Raw genomic sequence first — 18,716 nt, 5'->3', positions numbered from 1 at the left:
ATACCTATTAAGTAATAATATGGTATCTTTCTTAAAAGATGAAGACAAATACAGTTAATGTAATAACGGATTCAATCTAGTTTCTAATTTTTAAAAAATATATATGTGCATTATCAATGGAAAGACTTGAGGATACCTCTCCGAGGAAAGACCTGATTCTTTCTTGTAGTCCTTGTGTTGTTACATGAGATATGGATGTATTTTACAATTTATTTCGTTGACAACTTTGGTACACAATGAGCTACGCGTGCACTACGCACTACAGGTATCGAAACAGAATTAAATTTTAGCGTTGTTAATTCTCCTTCTTACCATTGAGCCACCAAGCCGATTATTTATTTTGAGTGAAACACTCATTTTGATGTAAAATTGAAGCAAATTTAATTTTAAAGCCACTGTTAAAAAATATAAATACATTCTCCATTCCAACTTTCAGACTGTCTGTCCCTCAGTAGAATAGTGATACATCTGCGGACTAACGCTAAAAACCGGGTTTCGATACCCGTGGTGGGCAGAGCACAGAGAGCCCATTGTGTAGCTTTGTGCTTAATTCTAAACAACAACAACATATTTCCCTAGTATTAAAATCGAACATTTAACTCATAAAACAGTTTTACAATTTTGAAGGCTCCGTTTACAAAATACAAAAAAGTTAAACAAATGAGAATACCTATGTTACTCATAAAAACCTATACTTCTGAATGATATCTGTCCATGAAAAACTCCAGCCACTCCTGAGTAAATATTTAAGATTTCGTTTCGAAAGCGCCATTTCACCTTTTAGTAGCTACGTGATCTCACATCTTTTTAAAATAGTGTATTGATAATAGAAGTATTAGTTATAAATGTTATGTAGTGTCTGATTGGTGATATATATGTTATATAGCATTTTATTACAAAACACACACACACAAACACTCATGGTATGGGGCTCAGAAGTGCTATAAACAGTCATTGTATGGAAAGCAAAACTGCTACAGATAATCATTGTATTTCAATCAAATACAGGAAGTCATTGTATGAGTGTCAGACGTACTACAGATAATCGTTGTATGGGAATCAGAAGCAACAGAGCAAATAATTTTATGAAATTTAAAAGTATTACAGATAATTACTGTATACGACTCACAAGTATTACAAATAATCATTGTATAGAAATCTGAAGTACTATAGACAATTATTGTATAAAAGTTAAAAGACCTACAAACAGTCATTATACAAGAGTTAAAACTCAGAGGCACAATAGATAAGCATTGTATGGGAATCAGACACATTGCAATTGCTGTATAAGAGTCAGAAGTGCTAGAAATAAACATTTTTTGCTGATAAGTTTCAAAACACATAAGAATCCGTTCCTACAAATGAGATCTAATATGGTAACCAGGACAATCGACTATCAATCTCTGTGAGTCGTGGGTTTGAATCCTCTTCCCACCAAATATGATCATTCTTTCAGCCGTGAGGGCGTTATAATGTGACAGTTATTCCCACTATCCGTTGATAAAATAATAGCCAAAGAGCTAGCAGTGGGTGGTGATGAGCAGCTGCATATAGTCGTTCATTATCAAATTAAGGGCGGCTTTGTAGCGAAACCAAAACAAACCACGATACAATTGGTGTTCAAATACAGGTCTTCAACACTGAGTGTACGACAATGTCTTCAATTTGGTAAACATCCTTTAAAGAAATATTATTACTTTATTGAACAACTTGCGAAGTAGAAAGCTGCGTTAGTTTATAACATGCGAATAGAAAACTGTGTTGCTTAATAACTTATTAATTATAAAATTGGGTTAATTTGTAACCTAAACAGACTCTGATTATGTTTGTATATTCCACATTTTTGTGTTATTGTCACCTTGACAATTATTAGCCCATCTTTCAACTGATAATTACACTACCACCCCCTCAACGAAAAAGTACATCAACAAAAACTTCAAACTCCTCTACAACTACAGTAACAACTGTTTGCTAAAGCGTTGTGTATCTGAAACGGAGCCTCAATTTACCAAAACCCAAGTTTTTTAATCAGGATATATCAAACTTGTCCATAAACACAGACGCCTAAATTACAAAGTAGACGAGGAACAGATTCCTCACCCAATTGTTTTTCATTTAGTGTACATTCACTATCATTAACAAATATATTAACTGGCTTAGCTTTTTAGTTGCACCCACTACTCCTCATTTGTCAAAAACGTTAAGCTGTCATGTATACACGTAATTAAAATACTACAAATATCGAGATCTAACAAACAGATCTAGACGATCTTTGTAAATTAAACTATAACGCGCAAATTAACTGTATTCAAACTACACTATTTACCATAACCGAGGACGTAACGCGAGAGAACATATTAATACTAGAAATAAACGGCCTTATAACACCAAATGTTTTATTTGTTTTTCTTTTCGACACTAAACATTTTGCTTTACATTAAAACATAAACCCTTAATGTTAGTGTCTGTAATACGTATCTATATATATCTTATTTAAAACAGAAAAGCTAATTAGCTGCTCTCACCAAAGCCACTGCTTCTTGGTATGATTACATATTGATTATGGTATGTGACTGTAAGAACATAAACAATCTTTCTCACAATTGTTACGGATTGAAGTCGCATTGGCCCGGCATGACCAGGTAGTTAAAGTTATCGACTAGCACTCGGAGAGTCGCAGGTTCAAATACCTGTCCTACCAAACTTACTCTCCCTTTCAGCCGTGGGGGCGTTATAATGTGACAATAAATCCCACTATTCATTGGTAAAAGAGTACCCCAAGATTTGGCGGTGGTTGGTGATGACTAGCTGCCTTCCCTCTGGTCTTACACTATAAAATTAGGAACGGCTAACGCAGATAGTTCTCATGTACCCTTGCGCAAAAGAAACAAACCACAGCGCGTTAATCTGTTTCATTCACATGTGGTGACATGTATTACAGGTGAGATCGATGGGTTTTCCAATCATGCAATTAGTCTTATCAACAAGTGACGTTTTTTGTCAGAGTACAAAACTTATTTTGTAGCGGCTATTAAGGGAATAGGGACTGTAACTGTAGTATAAAAGATTTGGTTTGGTTTGTTTTGAATTTCGCGCAAAGCTACACGATGGCTATCTGCGCTAGCCGTCCATAATTTAGGAGACAAAGACCAGAGGAAAGGCAGCTAGTCATCACCACCCACCGCCAACTCTTGGGTTACTCTTTTAACAACGAATAGTGGGATTGATTGTCACATTATAACGTCCCCACAGCTGAAAGGGCGAGCATGTTTGGTGTGACGGAGATTCAAACCCGCGACCCTCAGATTACAAGCCGAATTCCTTAACCACCTGGCCATGCCGGCCAGTATGAAAGAAATAGGACATGTTAATGGTTTTTAATCGATTACACCAATTATCCTCTGCACACACTGCCACAAAAATACAAGATACGTGTTGTAAGTAGAAAAATCTAAATTGAAAACAATTACACTGTTTGTAAATTAATTTAAAATGTGTAATTAAAATAATTAGGAAACTTTAATTGTAGCTGATATAAATAAACACCAAATCATTGTTAACGGAAAATAGAAAAATAAAATGAAAGGTAAACAACAATTGTTGTGATTTCTTGATGACGAGAAACTCACGTGAAGTAAAAACCTATTCTCAAGATGGGCTGGTATGAGTATTAGAACTTTAATTAAAATAAAGTACAGAACAATGTTTCGACCTTCTTTTGTTACCTTCAAGATGACCTAAGAAAGTCGAAACGTTGTTCTGTACTTTATTTTAATTGATGTGATGTAAACGCCTTTTCCAAATTGGCGAAATATTATCAGAATTAATTATACTTGTCAATAGGGATATGTGAATATAGTGTGATTGAAATATTACTATTACGCACCCTTCTAATTTTTGAAAATCTAGATAAAGAATTTAGTGTTAAAAGCATAATAGGCCTAGTGTTAATGTATTATAATGTTGCTGTGGCAAAACGGCTCCAATCCGTAACGACTATGATCAAGGTAATTGTAGTTCTTACAATCTGGCTTGGTTAGAGCACTTTATTAGCTTTTTTATAAGATATTCGTTAGAGTTCAGATTTAGGTTTAGCAAACAGAGATTTTCTCCTGCTAAAGGTGTTACACTATTCGACGTTATCCTTGAGCTCTTGAAAGCAGATTTCTGTTCTTCACTGGTCAAACAATTTAGTGAACACGCAAAACAAAAAAAAAATATTTTGTTTTAACATACCTCTTCTTTCGTCGTCGTATTTTCCTTATATCAGAAACATTAAGCTCCCCGTTTCATAAAGATAACTTTAAAACACCAAGAGCCACGACAAATCAGAAACGAATTAATACATTTGACTAACAAATAACAGATTCATTTAGTTTCACAATCAACGATTCCAAAAAAAAAAAGAAAATTCTATACTCGAGTGATGTGTGTACGATAGGAATTTGAGCCGGGCATGATTCGCACTCTTAGACTTTGGGACTAGATGCGCTGAAAAAATGAAGGTCAAATTCACTTTCAATTTGACAAAAAAATAGTTCGAGAATTTGTGTCGGATGCTACTGACTAATCTCCATCCCTCTAGTCTTTTAGTTCAAAGGTAGGGACAGCTTTGCGTATAGATAACTTGTGTAGCCGTCATTATAACTATATACTTCATTGACACAGAGATTACATTTCAGAAGTGTGAAAAGAAAACCTAAAAATAGGCTTAAAGTTGGAATAACAACCTTTAACTTTAAATACGTTGTCAATTTGTGTCCTCCCCCCCGCAATGTGGCACGGCGGTATGTCTACGGACTTACAACGCTAGAAAACGGTTTTATGATACCTGTGGTAGGCAGAGCACATTGTATAGTCTTGTACTTAAATACAAATAAACACTTTCTGTTTCCATTAATTAACACTCTTAGTGCATAAGAAAATTTTTAATTATACTAATATCTAAAAATATGTATTTGTTTGTGCTGTGTATTCTGACCGCCATAAATTCGTTAGTGAAGCGCTTTCTAGATATGAACCTTTTACAAGCAACGACTTATTTCTAGTTTCAACGTAGGCGACATTTCTGTTTTCCATGCTTGTTATGATGTTCGATAAAAGGAACATCGTTTGGAGTTGAGAGATATGAGAACACGGCCAGATTTTGGTCAGTTTCTAAGAGATTAGGGGATTACAGTCGTTATAAAATTATTTAAGGGATTAGCTGCCTTTCTAGTTTAGCTGCTATGAAAATTACAGAATCTCCTACGATTATGAAACGTTGTAATTCGATATAAGCTAAACAGCTATATTCGGCATGATTATTATGAAAGGGATATAAAAGTCAGGCGTTTACTAGAATGCAGAGAAATGTGAAAGAGAGCGAATAAAGCCACAGAGACGAAGGAAGAAATACATTGTCAGTAAGGACCAAAACTTCCTTTTAAATCTACGAGTTACTGATTAGATTAATAAACAGAAATTTACTGTTTAGATAGGTATGATAGAAATGTGTACAACTTTATTAAAATTGAAGAGAAAGTCCGAGAATATCACAACTACAACAACGTGATGGTGGAAAAGATGCACTTTTTTTAACCCCTAGTGTTCTTTCCACATTATACAAGCACATCCAGCTTTCTTTATATGCATTTCATGTGGCAAAATGTTGGTTTAAGTCAATCCATAACTTTACAAAAATGTTCCAAAATACACTTTGATAGAAAGTTATCGAACTTTTGTAAATATATACATATATATATGTTTATTGGAAGAAGCCATTTTTCGAAAGTGTTGGTACTGTTTGCCTCGCGTGAAAATTTTATTGATTTCAATATTCTATTAATCAGCAAAAATAAATAAACATCAGTATTCTTTTTTTTAATACTCAACAGTTTTTTTGGGGGGATATTTTTTGGGCGTTTCTTAGATTGAATACACCTGTGATTAATGGCTTTTGTAACGTGATTTTTAATGTAAAAACAGATAACTAAACTTAAATGTGAACCTCTATGGTAAGAACAAACGAAAGATTTTTCATAGCCCCGAAATAAAGTTTATTTAATTTCTTAATATTTATAATGTTAACGGAAATTTTAAAAATGATTATAACGTATCGTCTTTTATATGGTAAACACTTTAATTCTTTATCATAGCGAAATTTTAAACTAAGTACGCTACGTAATGATTTACAGACGAAATGCTATACGTTTACATAATGTCGTATATGCTGTTCATTTAGCCATGTAATACCAATATATTTACTACACAACCTTGATGTCTCGTTGACTGTGTAGGTTGCTTGTATTCAACGAATTTATTGCACTCATTTGTGGAGCGCTAGACGTGTCGGTTAAACGATTTTTTGCCACATGGATAAGATACGTATTCAAACGCACGGTACATGAAAATCCGTTCGTTTTATTGTAACATATGAAATTAAATATTATGATTCGCACAACGCACTGGGTGGCCTCGACAAAATCCAAAGAAATTCTAATAACGGAAAAAATATAACGACTGTTTACATTTCTGTTTGTTCCAAATAGCTGGGGAGTTTCATATATAAACACGACTTGAGACTGTACTTGTCGTCTGTTTGTGATAATTTTCTTTAAGCGTTTTTGGTGAGGAAGAAGTGATATAAAGAAACATTGTATTTGATACGTAGTGTCAAGTCTTGCGATGATTAGTGGAAAATCTTGCTCGATATATATGTATATAAGCTACAATTATTTATTTACTCATCACAGCTGCACCATTGGTATCCTTATCACAAAGCTTGACAGTAAACAATAGATATTGGTATAAATATACATAAACTGCTGCAATGCTAGAGAATTGGGATTTCCTAGATCGATGTTGTTTCTCAACCCATAACCACAACAGCTTATGTGCGCTCTGTCCATCGCAGAAAATCGAACCCCAGATATTAGTGTTGTAAGCCATCAAACTTACTCCTGACTCACCTGGAAGCATGCTGTGTTGGTCGATTGTTTGTTTTTTGAATTTCGCGCAAAGCTACACGAGGGCTATCTACGCTAAATTAGCAGTGGAAGACTAGAAGAAAGCCAATTAGTCATCACCACCCACCATCAACTGTTGAGCTACTCTTCGCCAACAAATACACCCTCAGGTTACCAGTCGAGCGCTCTCTAACCACCTGGCCATAATGAGCCAGTTCGATAGAAGCTTCATATTGTTTTATTGTTTTCAGAATAATTCATGAATGAGAAACGCGTAAGCAGAAATAACCCCAATAAGATCTGTATAACAAAAGAGGACGAAAATGGAAAAAGCCTTATAAGTAATGATACATTTTGTATAGAAAATAGTTTGCTGCACCAATTTTAAACCACCATTTTTAGTGTTTATTATGTTTTTCCAACAACTTCATGTTTAAACTACATCAATTAGCGCTAAAAACATCAGAAGGTTCTATGGTATGGCTGAAAGAGCATTTTGTTGCTGTACAAAGACCTAATAAGTCTAATGTACATGGCTGCACCTGAGACGGAATCACAGGTGACTATCAAAGATTTATTACCTTCCCATTTATTTGAGACAGCTATCACATGTATAGAGATTTGTACAGACATTGTATGAATACTAAGGAAGTCAAGTGATTAGCCTTATGTGGCGATGCCACACGTACTAACGAAACCAAGTGAATAGCCTGATCTGGTAACACCACATGTACTAAAGAAGTCAAGTGATTGGCCTGATGTAGCAACATCACATATATTAGGGAAGTCAAGTTTGTTTTGTTTGTTTGTTTGTTTTTGAATTTCGCACAAAACTACTCCAGGGCTATCTGTGCTAGCCGTCCCTAATTTTGCTGTGTAATGCTAGAGGGAAGGCAGCTAGTCATCACCACCCACCGCCTACTCTTGGGCTACTCTTTTACCAACGAATAGTGGGATTGACCGTCACATTACAACGCCCACACGGCTGAAAGGGCAAGCATGTTTGGCGCGACGCGGGCGCGAACCCGCGACCCTCGGATTACGAGTCGCACGCCTTACGCGCTAGGCCATGCCAGGCCCGGGAAGTCAAGTGTTTGGCCTCGTATGGTAATACCACGTGTATTCAGAAAATCAAATGATTGGCCTGTAATGGTAACGTCACATGTACCGAGAAGATCAAATGACTGGCCTAATGTGGTAATGCCACAAGTACTGATAACATCAAGTAATTGGCCTGATGCGGTAACGCCAGAAAATATTAAAAGACTATCCTGATGTATTTGTTTGTTTTGGAATTTCGCACAAAGCAACTCGAGGGCTATCTGTGCTAGCCGTTCCTAATTTAGCAGTGTAAGACTAGAGGGAAGGCAGCTAGTCATCACCACCCACTACTCTTTTACCAACGAATAGTGGGATTGACCGTAACATTATAACGCCCCCACGGCTGGGAGGGCGAGCATGTTATGGCGCGACTCGGGCGCGAACCCGCGACCCTCAGATTACGAAGTGCACGCCTTAACGCGCTAGGCCATGCCAGGCCCTATCCTGATGTAATAATGCAACACGCACAGAGATAAATCAAGAGACCTACCTGACAATGCCACGTGCACAGAGAAACCAATAAAATGGTTGACCTGGTTTTGTTGCGTAAATTAAAAACTTTCACGGCCTACCTGAGTGATGCCATGCATACAAAGAGCATGAAAAAGCCCAGAAGATTCACTTTATCGTACACCAAGTCTGTTCGTAGGTTGCGCTGGAAATGTTCACCTTCACACAAAGTTCTGAAGTTTAACACATGATAAGTACAGATACTAACATTTGTGGTGTTGGAGGCAAAGGTTGACCTGGCGATGTCACTTTTAACAACACCAATGTAAGAATCAGAACAAATGTTAATATTTCTTTCCAAAGTAATTTTTGTTCTTTCCACATTTAATAACTTTGGTCGCTGGTAACCATAATACGGTATGAACCTTAAATTAAAAATATGTTCAATAATAAAAACTTTTCACAGCACCATTTACCAAGAAAACCCAAAATACATACCCCAGCTTCACGCAACGATAAAATCTAAATTGAATACTGTAGTTCTGTATAACAAAATATATTAATTAATATCGCCTAGCTGTGTGTATAGAAAAACAGTAGCATCCAGCTTCAAGTAACGGGGAGGATAGGCGTAGCAAGGAGACCGATGCAACGTTTCTAAGTTTCACGTAGTTAGGGGGCATGAATAACATCCCTAGCTTCATGTAACAGAGGGAACTTAAACAATATACCCCAATTTTGCGTAATAAGGCTATTTAACATATAACAGCTTCACACAGCAAGAAGACCTAAACAACATAGCCCAATTTTGTGTAGCAAGTGAATCTAAACAACACTGCAGATTTTATGAAGCAGGAAATTCCAAGTAACATCACCAATTTAATTTTACACAGCCCTACATGGCCAGGTGGTTAAGGCACTCGACTCACAATCCGAGGGTCGCAAATTGGAATCCCCTTCACACCAAACATGCTCGCCCTGTCAGCCGTGGGAGCGTTATAATGTAAGAGCCAATCCTACCATTCGTTGGTATAGTAACCCAATAGTTGGCGGTGGGTGGTGATGAGTAACCGCCTTCCCTTTAGTCTTACACTCCTAAATTAGGAATGGCTAGCGTAGATAGCTCTCATGTAGCTTTGCGCAAAATTCAAAACGATACTAAACCACTTCTACGTAGCAGGAAGGACTTACACATCTCCTAGCTTTATGTAGTGTAATAGTGACCTGAACAACATCACCCAGCCTTACGTAGCACAGCAAGGGCCTGAACAATATCTTCCAGCTTTACATAACAAGGGAAACCTACACAATATCGCGCATCTTTACATAATAAGAGGGACCTACACAATATCGTCCACCTTTACATAACAAGGGGTACCAACATAATATCATTCACCTTTACATAACAAGGGGGACTTGCACATTGTCGTTCAGCTTTGTTTAGCATATAGGAGGGACTTGAATAACATCACAGTTTTGTGTAGCTAGGGAATCTAAATAATATATTTCCCAACTTTATGCAGCAAAGGAGCCTATACAACATTAATTTACAGTATGTATTTTTCAATAACTGCTACGTTATGCTGCTCACTTGTATAACGGATATCAGCTTCAGTTACAAAAAGCTACGTTAATTACATGCATTTTTCATGGCAAAAGTCCGAAAAAAAGCACTAAGCTTCAAAGTGTCCAGTGCTGTCTTGAAAATTTTATAACGATTTATTTGTTCATAAATCAAAGTTGCTGACCGACATATTAGGTCTGCAAAAGACATTGAGTTCTCATAATCAATTCAGCAGGCATAGAGTAGACAAGGCGTGCTCGTTTTATTTGTATCCTCAATTCTACTAAGTCAACAGAAAGATGAAAACGAGTGACCCCTTTTATCATTGCTCTCTCGAAATGCTTCTTAATATATCCCTCTCAAAAGAAAAGATAATGAATAAATGTAAAGAAAAATCGCTGCTCTTAGGATGTGGTGCGATTATGTTAAACATAAAAAGATTAGAACACTTTGAAATAATTTTGCTGTTACAAAAAATAACAGTTCCTCAATCATCAAAATTGAGTTACTTTTTTTAGAAACTTCGATGATTATACTCCCAATAGTTTTTCTCTTATCCTATTAACAATCTGGTAGATAAAAACATGAGTGAAATGAGAACTGTGCCTTATGTCCAGCAAGCTTACTCAATGAGGTTAACCAAGAGCTAGCACGAAAGTACCTCTAACTTTTCCATGAGGTTTACCTGTGGAATGCCAGGGAATTTCAGTTATTAAAACTGAATACCATACTGAAAATTAGTTTTATGCCAATCTGTGAACGTCAATACAGCGAGAAAATCAAAAGCACGTACCAAATTCAGTATTAACTGCAGACAACCAACCCTTTAAGTATATATTAGTTTGTAGATAAGCATAAAGCTACACAATGGGCTACCTGTGCTCCGTCCATCTCAAGTATTGAAACCCGATTTCTAGCAGTGTACTGTGCCACTATGGGCAAACCTTTAATTGATAAAATTTCTAACAAGAAATAAAATTCCACAGCTATAATATCTGGTTGCTCCCCGGTGGCACAGCGATAAGTATACGGACTCACACCGCTAGAATCTGAATTTAGATACTCGTGGTAGGCAGAGCATACATAGCCTATTGTGTAGCTTTGTTCTTAATTACAAACAAAGAATATATCTGGTCACTATAATAGCGAGCTTCTTTCCTTGTAATTGTTTTTCAAAATTATCAGGCAAAGCTGTACAAATGGCTCTAAGCCCACAGCCTTCCATAGCTTGAGCTTATAGACTAAACGGAAGGCAAATGATCAAAAGCATCCACCGCCAACATTTAATTAAGATACTGTTTTCTTAATATTTAGTAGGATTTGGTCATCATATTTATATCGCTGTATGGTCTCAAAGTGGGAGGTATGGTGTTGTTACAACGAGCTGCGAACCATGAATTATTGAATTTAAAATAAGATTAGCGAGTTGAAGTTATCAGTTCTGTTATGCTTCAAGTACTAATCTGAGTATATCGCAAGTTTGCTTTCTGCGGGCACATTTTCGTCAAATTTAATTTTTAAAAAATCACTTCGACGATTTAGAACTTATAAATTTCATAAGGATTCTAGTTAATGTTTGTTTTTTATAATTTCGCACAAAGCTACACGAGAGCTATCTGCGCTAGCCGTCCTTAATTTAGCAGTGTAAGACAGCTAGTCATCACCACCCACCGCCAACACTTGGGGTACTCTTTTGCCAAGGAATAGTGGGATTGACTGCCACATTATAACACCCGATGACTGAAAGGGCGAGCATTTTTAGTGTAACGGGGATACGAATCCGCGACCCTCAGATTACAAGTCGAGTATCTTTACCACTTGGCCATGCAGGGCCTTTCTAGTTAATATCAAAATCACTAAAATATTCAATTAAAACTTTTCTTAAACGGAACCTTTCAAACTCGTATTAACTGTACACTCACAATTTCTCATAGATAATCCAGTTTTAATTGTTTTTTTAAAGATTAAACACCAACTTAACACTAAAGACAGCTAAGTGTGATAGATAAGCTAACGAGTGTCTTCTTTTTGTAATACAGGAAATGCGTTATTCAAGGACTTGTCTGACTGTGGGCTGTATTCTAATATGGATATGCTGTTGTTTCACGCCAGTTCGACCATTTTCCCGTACTTACCTGGACATGGTGGAGAACATTAACTCAGGCATGGTGCCCTTCAATGGTGACAAGCATGTTGAAGCCAGTATGATAGATTTCAATCGGATCCGAAACAAAATGAAACAAGATAATAAAAGGACAGGTGAGAGAATGATGTGTAAGAAATTACGTGTTAAACAGAAGACCTGTGACGTTTTGTATATTATAAGCTTTAAATACTTTTTAAAACATAATTACAAATACATGGCATACTTTTAAAACAGTGCTAAGTCATTCTCTTAGAGTATATCAGAAGTAGGTAAAGCTTATTGTGAGTCAGTTTGTTTGTTATTTGTAAGCAGAAAATTAATTACACAATGACCTACCTGTGCCGTGCCTACCACAAATACCGGAACCCTGATTTTAGGCTTACCGCTTAATTGTCAGAATAAGACGTGTTCACGTGTAAAACGCCCTAACAATATTAAGGAAACGGTACCACCTTATTAGCCAAAGAACTCTTCACTATATAGTAATTTTTATTTTAGCATCTTCCACCAGATAATTCGAAGTCCTTATACCGTGATGAAAACCGCGACCTTTATTTTTCAACTGAATTATTTTTTAATGTTTTCTTTTTTTGTTGACTAAACAAATTCATAAGCTACCATTTATCGAAGTAAATCGAAAATACTTAGAGAATATTCTGGCAATAAGTAGGCATTTGAAAGACAGTAGTAATCCAACAGGCATCTTTAAATAAACTATGATATTTAAAGTAACCGCGACGTAACGTCATGTTGATTAGCCACCTTCACTTTCTTCTACCACTTCCAGATAAGAGGGCCCGGCATGGCCAGGTGGGTTAAGGCGTTCGACTCGTAATCTGAGGGGTCGCTGGTTCGAATCCCGGTCGCACCAAACATGCTCGTCCTTTCAGCCGTGGGGGCGTTATTATGTGACCGTCAATCCCACTATTCGTTGGTAAAAGAGTAGTCCAAGAGTTGGCGGTGGGTGGTAATGACTAGCTGCTTTCCCTCTAGTCTTACACTGCTAAATTAGGAACGGCTAGCGCAGATAGCCCTCGAGTAGCTTTGCGCGAAATTCTAAACAAATAAACAAAACAAATCCAAATAAGAGACAGCTGGTATACATAGCTTTCGAGAAGTTTTGCGCATAATTCAACGTATCACGTGCGTTACCGCATTAATATTCATGAAGTATGATATATGAGGTAACTAAACGCTCAGTTTAATAACAACTCGTTATCCTATGTTCACACAGCACTGTCTTAAAAATACGATACTTCAAGGTTTGTCTTATAACCTGAGCCACTTCATTAATTTTAACGAGTTGTATAATGACAACACATCAGGATAGGTGTTACTCAATGGTTTATATAGTTGAGATATATTTACTTTACGTGTATATAATATTATTTTTTCCTAGGTACTTAAGTAAGCTGAATGAAGGTTATTGTTTACAACATTTAGAGATTTATTATTTAATCGTTTAAAATAATACAATAACTTAATGTTAACCTTCTAACAGTTGTTATCAAAGCTAAATGTACCAGATAAGAAGCTTCAAAATTACGATTCAACTGTATAATGAGTAATGCGCCATTTTAAAGAAAAGGAAAATAATTTTTATATTGTAAATAAATTAAATTAAGAATTAACCCAAAGACAAAAACCATGCGCTTGTTAAATAAAATAATATATTACTTCAAAAGAAGGTGTAACAAACAAATGGAGCTATTGATATAAAGTATCTTCCTCGTAGTGTATTAAAAAACACAAGAGACGAAAGGTAGAAACGTCATAGTATGCTGACTTATCGGAAACGTACTATATTGCCTGTTAGAGCTTTTGACTAAGAAAGCACTAATTTACATACTGTAGTGACTCTGACGAATGAGAAGTTTATGATAATAATTACAAAACCACAGCATTTTAGTCGAAAACTAATCACAAAAGCTTGAAGCTATGATGACAGATTTGTATTAATTATTCCTAAACCGAAACTAAATAAATACCATACTCGTAAGTCACGAAACCAAACTGCTTACTATATTATTTGTGATAACTTTGGAACCTGACAGCAGGCTTGAGTTACTAATGAACGAATAAACCTTTTTATAAAAGTTGATTTGTCATGGATGAATTCACTTTCAACACACACTCAGTTCTTGAATTGGAAAATGCGTTAACGTTCCAAATAAGTTGATATTTACGTTGAACAACTTAAAATTTATGCACATGGAAAAATGAAACAGGATGAAAATATAATAATTAAATTCTTAATTCAGTACCATAAATATTGTTAAACTTAAATACATTAATTACACTGCATGGCCAAAAGTATGTAGATATCCGACCATCACACCCATATGTGACTTGTTGAACATCTCATTCCAAAACCATGGCATTAATATAGAGTTGGTCTTCTCCCCTTAGCTGACATAACAGCCTCCACTCTTCTGGGAAGGCTTTTCACTAGATTTTGGAATATGGTTGCGGGGATTTGCTCCTATTCAGCCACAAGAGCATTAGTGAGGTCGAGCACTGATGTCGGGCAAGAAGGTCTGGCTCACAGTCGGCGTTCCAGTTCATCCCAAAGGTGTTCCATAGGGTTGAGGTCAGGGTTCTATGCAGGTCAGTCAGGTTCTACCACGCCAACCTCGGCAAACCACGTATTTATAGGCCTCGCCTTGTGCACGGGGTTATTGTCATGCTGAGCAAAAAGAGCCTTCCTCAAACTGTTGTTTCAAAGTTGGAAGCACATAATTCTCTTGAATGTCATTGTGTGCTGTAGCATTAAGATTTCTCTTCACTGGAACTAAAGAGCCTAGTCCAAACCATGAAAAACAGCCCCAGACCATTATACCTCCTTCACAAAACTTTACAGTTGGCACTATGCATTCAGGTAGGTAGCGTTCTCCTGGCATCCGCCAAACCCAGATTGGTCCGTTAGACTGCCAGATATTGAAGTTTGATTCATCACTCCAGAAAACGCGTTTCCACTGCTCCAGAGTCTAATGGCGGTGTGCTTTACACCACTCCAGCCGACACTTGGCATTGTGCATGGTGATCTTAGGCTTGTGTGCTGCTACTCGACCAAGGAAAGCCAATTTGACGAACTGACTTGTTAGAAAGACGGCATCCTATGACAGTGCCACGTTCAAAATCAAAGAGCACTTCAGTACGACCCATTTTACTGCCAGTGTTTGTCTATGGAGATTTCATGGCTGTGTGCTTAATTTTATGCACCTGTTAACAATGGGTGTGACTAAAATAGCCGAACCCATTAATTAGAAGGGGTGTCCACATAGTGACCATGTAGTGTATATGCAAATGGCAATATTCTTCGAATTCAAAGAAACCTCTTGAGAAATTTTTATGTCAGAAATCTTAATTTGTAGAATATTAATCCTAAAATCTAACGGTGTAACTGAGATAATTCTCAACCTTCAACACATCAAAACGAGATTATGTCAATGCTGATGTTTTCACACAGAGTAATGCACAATGTATCCAAATTTTCAGTCGATTAATAAAATATTTTTCATTGCTGTACTTGAACATATAAATGTGCGTTATTGATGTACTTGCATTATTTTTTTACTTCTTACTTGTTGGAGGAATAGATTGATTAAGTGTTAACAAAAACTGGGGCCTGGCATGGCCTAGCGCGTTAAGGCGTGCGACTCGTAATCCGAGGGTCGCGGGTTCGCATCCCCGTCGCGCTAAACATGCTCGCCCTTTCAGCCGTGGGGGCGTTATAATGTGACGGTCAATCCCACTATTCGTTGGTAAAAGAGTAGCCCAAGAGTTGGCGGTGGGTGGTGATGACTAGTTGCCTTCCCTCTAGTCTTACACTGCAAAATTAGGGACGGCTAGTACAGATAGCCCTCGAGTAGCTTTGTGCGAAATTCAAAAACAAACAAACAAACAGTTTGAGAAAGTCGGCATACTCTCTAAACATTTTAATACTTTATGTCTTATATTCATATCATATAACACAGAAGAAACAGATAAACGCGTAAGTTTTATAACGTGACATATGTTTTAGAAGATATAAAGGCCTATCAGATGTAAACAACAACAGAAACAGAGAACAGTGCCGTAATGTTTAATACCGTGAAAACATTTAGTTTATACATGTGGCTATAACTAGTTTTATTAGCAATTTGAGCTCAGTGTTTTGTTATTATGAACGTTTCAGATTAAAAATAATATCTTTATATATATATATATATATATAAATTACAACAACAATTAATTGGTAAGAGAGCTCGAAGCTTTGTATAGTGTGATAAATGTTGTCTGTAATTAAGTATAAAACTGCACAAAGGGCTATCTGTGTTCTGCCCACCATAGGTATCGAAACTTGGTTTTTAGTGTTGTAAGTCCGCAAACATACCGCTGTACTACTAGGGTACAGTGTGACAAAAATATCTCTTTAGAGGCAGGTAGAAGGTAAATGTTTCAAGTAATGTTTAATTTTTCTACTGGTCCAGTGTCCTCCATCCAATTGTTTTGCGTTTTTCGTACTGTTCAGTGATGACAGTTTAGATGCAACAAAATAGACTTTGTACAACTTAAAGTAGAAAGTGAAACGTTTGAACGTTCACAAGAGAATACTTAGGTTCCTTGAATACAGTTTCTTTCTGAACAACGAAATATTACAACTTGAAGTTTTACAACGTATAATAGAGTATACAAAATACTTAAACGACGTTCCAGGGGTCTAAACTACATCGTTACGTCAACATCACATAATTACAAAAGTTAAATATAACCTCAGAAACTCTTAACTAATAACGTAAGTTCTGAAACGGGATTTGGTAACAACGACAGTTACACAACTTACAAACAATTTAAGTGGAATTCCAAACAAAAATTAATAACCTCGTAATTAAAAATATGATACTGTATCATAATTCCATACAAGGGTAAAATGATTACCACCAAAATGAGTTTTGTTTTTTGCAAGAAAGTATAATAATGAACAGAGATATCATTTTTGAAACCTTTTTTTTTTTTTAGGATTACCGTGTTAAACGACTTTATATTTAACCTTTATGTGACCTCATCGTGAAATAATAATGTAATGGTTATTTAAATTTACACTGAACAAGTAAATGCATTTTAAAGATGCTCTGGAGTAAGTTCGATAAATTTAAGTAAACAAGCTTACAATAATTCCATTTTTACAAAATTTTACCGTTTCCTCTATCTTAAATTAGAGAGTGGAGAAGAGGTGTTACATATTACAATTTCAAATAGCTTGAGGCCGAGTTAAACGATAATTTAGATTTAGAAGTTAAATAATGTCAATATATATTCAGTTTATGATAACTGCCAGCAGTATGTATGCACACAATTTCTTTTTAATACAAATATATTTTAACAGTGCTTCCACTGACCAGACACCCAGGATTTGGGTTGTATGGCAGACCTTAATACATAATATCATTATAGAAAAAACTATTTTTAACATTTTTATGTAGAACTAAAATTCAACACTAAATTTTACGAAAAACTTGCATATTTAGTGACGCTGTGCAAGTTTTTGACTCCCATAGCACACTGTAGTAAACTTAGTGTTTTAAATGGACGTCCACCTGAGAAAATGGTGTTGTGTTGTTCACTTATCCTCTCACCCTCTTGTCAATATCAAGCATAGTTTGTTCTGTTCTTGGCTATTTATTCGTGTTCTTGTACTTTATTTTCAAAATAAATACGAAGGCCTTGTTGAACTTGTCGTCAGTGACATAATTCTCATCACCTTAATCAATGGTAATCTACTGCTATTAGAAATGTTGGACAGATCGTACTGAAGGTTCTAGTTTAAGTCCAGACTTCAATCAACGTCTAGCTGTCTCAAAAGCTTGCCATCCAATCTTTTTCACTTCTTTGAATATCATCCATTAACATAACAATGCAGGTACAATTTGTCTTCGAATACATTTCTCTAGTAGAGTTTGTTACACATCGTTGGCAGATGTGAATAGTTTTGTATAATTATATTTATTGTAAATGTCGTTTCTAATCACGTTCATAAGAACATCTGGATCTATTGGGAGTAACACTGTGCGTAGAATTCTTAATACAGTCATGCAGAATGCAGGCAATCGATTGTTTTTATCAAGAACGCTGAAACTTGATGTCTTCTGTCGAACTTCTTCATTTGGAAAGTTTGATATCGCTGTGGATTCGATACCAAAGAAATCATTCCAGCCCCCTGTTGGAGCACTACAACAAGGTCTTGGTTTCACACTTGAGTTCTTTGATGATCTACGTCGTTTCTTTGGTGTCACGAAATGCAAGGGATCCTCAGAAGTACCGCTAGACATTTCATGTCCAGTGGAATAATGTAATCATTTCTTCCTTTTTTTTTCTTCATACCTTTAATATGCTATGCGACTGTTTCCCATCTACCTTTTGTGTCATTTTGATCTCTGGGTCTAAACCGTTGCATCCGCACTGACATCGAGAGCATTTCCCTCAAGTACTGCACATATACACTTTTCACTTAGAAACCATTTTCTTC

General features: G+C 36.2%; 1 protein-coding gene and 1 pseudogene across 2 annotated transcripts in view; one reads left to right on the top strand and one right to left on the bottom strand.

Moving 5' to 3' along the window:
- Positions 1-357, bottom strand: part of LOC143251664 (polyribonucleotide 5'-hydroxyl-kinase Clp1-like) — an 83,015-nt pseudogene extending 82,658 nt beyond the window's left edge. Inside the window, exon 1 of the transcript XR_013028638.1 lies at positions 313-357. The product of XR_013028638.1 is annotated as a polyribonucleotide 5'-hydroxyl-kinase Clp1-like (transcript). The remainder of the gene's footprint in view (positions 1-312) is intronic.
- The window catches only part of LOC143253008 (uncharacterized), a 32,937-nt gene that overhangs the window by 198 nt on the left and 14,023 nt on the right, over positions 1-18,716 (top strand). The window contains exon 2 of the mRNA XM_076506044.1: positions 12,102-12,321. Within this exon, the coding sequence (XP_076362159.1) occupies positions 12,105-12,321 (217 nt within the window). The 5' untranslated portion in view covers positions 12,102-12,104. The remainder of the gene's footprint in view (positions 1-12,101; positions 12,322-18,716) is intronic.

Source organism: Tachypleus tridentatus, chromosome 6 (assembly GCF_004210375.1).
Source record: "Tachypleus tridentatus isolate NWPU-2018 chromosome 6, ASM421037v1, whole genome shotgun sequence".
Taxonomy (NCBI): domain Eukaryota; kingdom Metazoa; phylum Arthropoda; class Merostomata; order Xiphosura; family Limulidae; genus Tachypleus; species Tachypleus tridentatus.
Note: the sequence above shows the minus strand (reverse complement) of the source record. Positions and strands in the feature narration are given on the sequence as shown.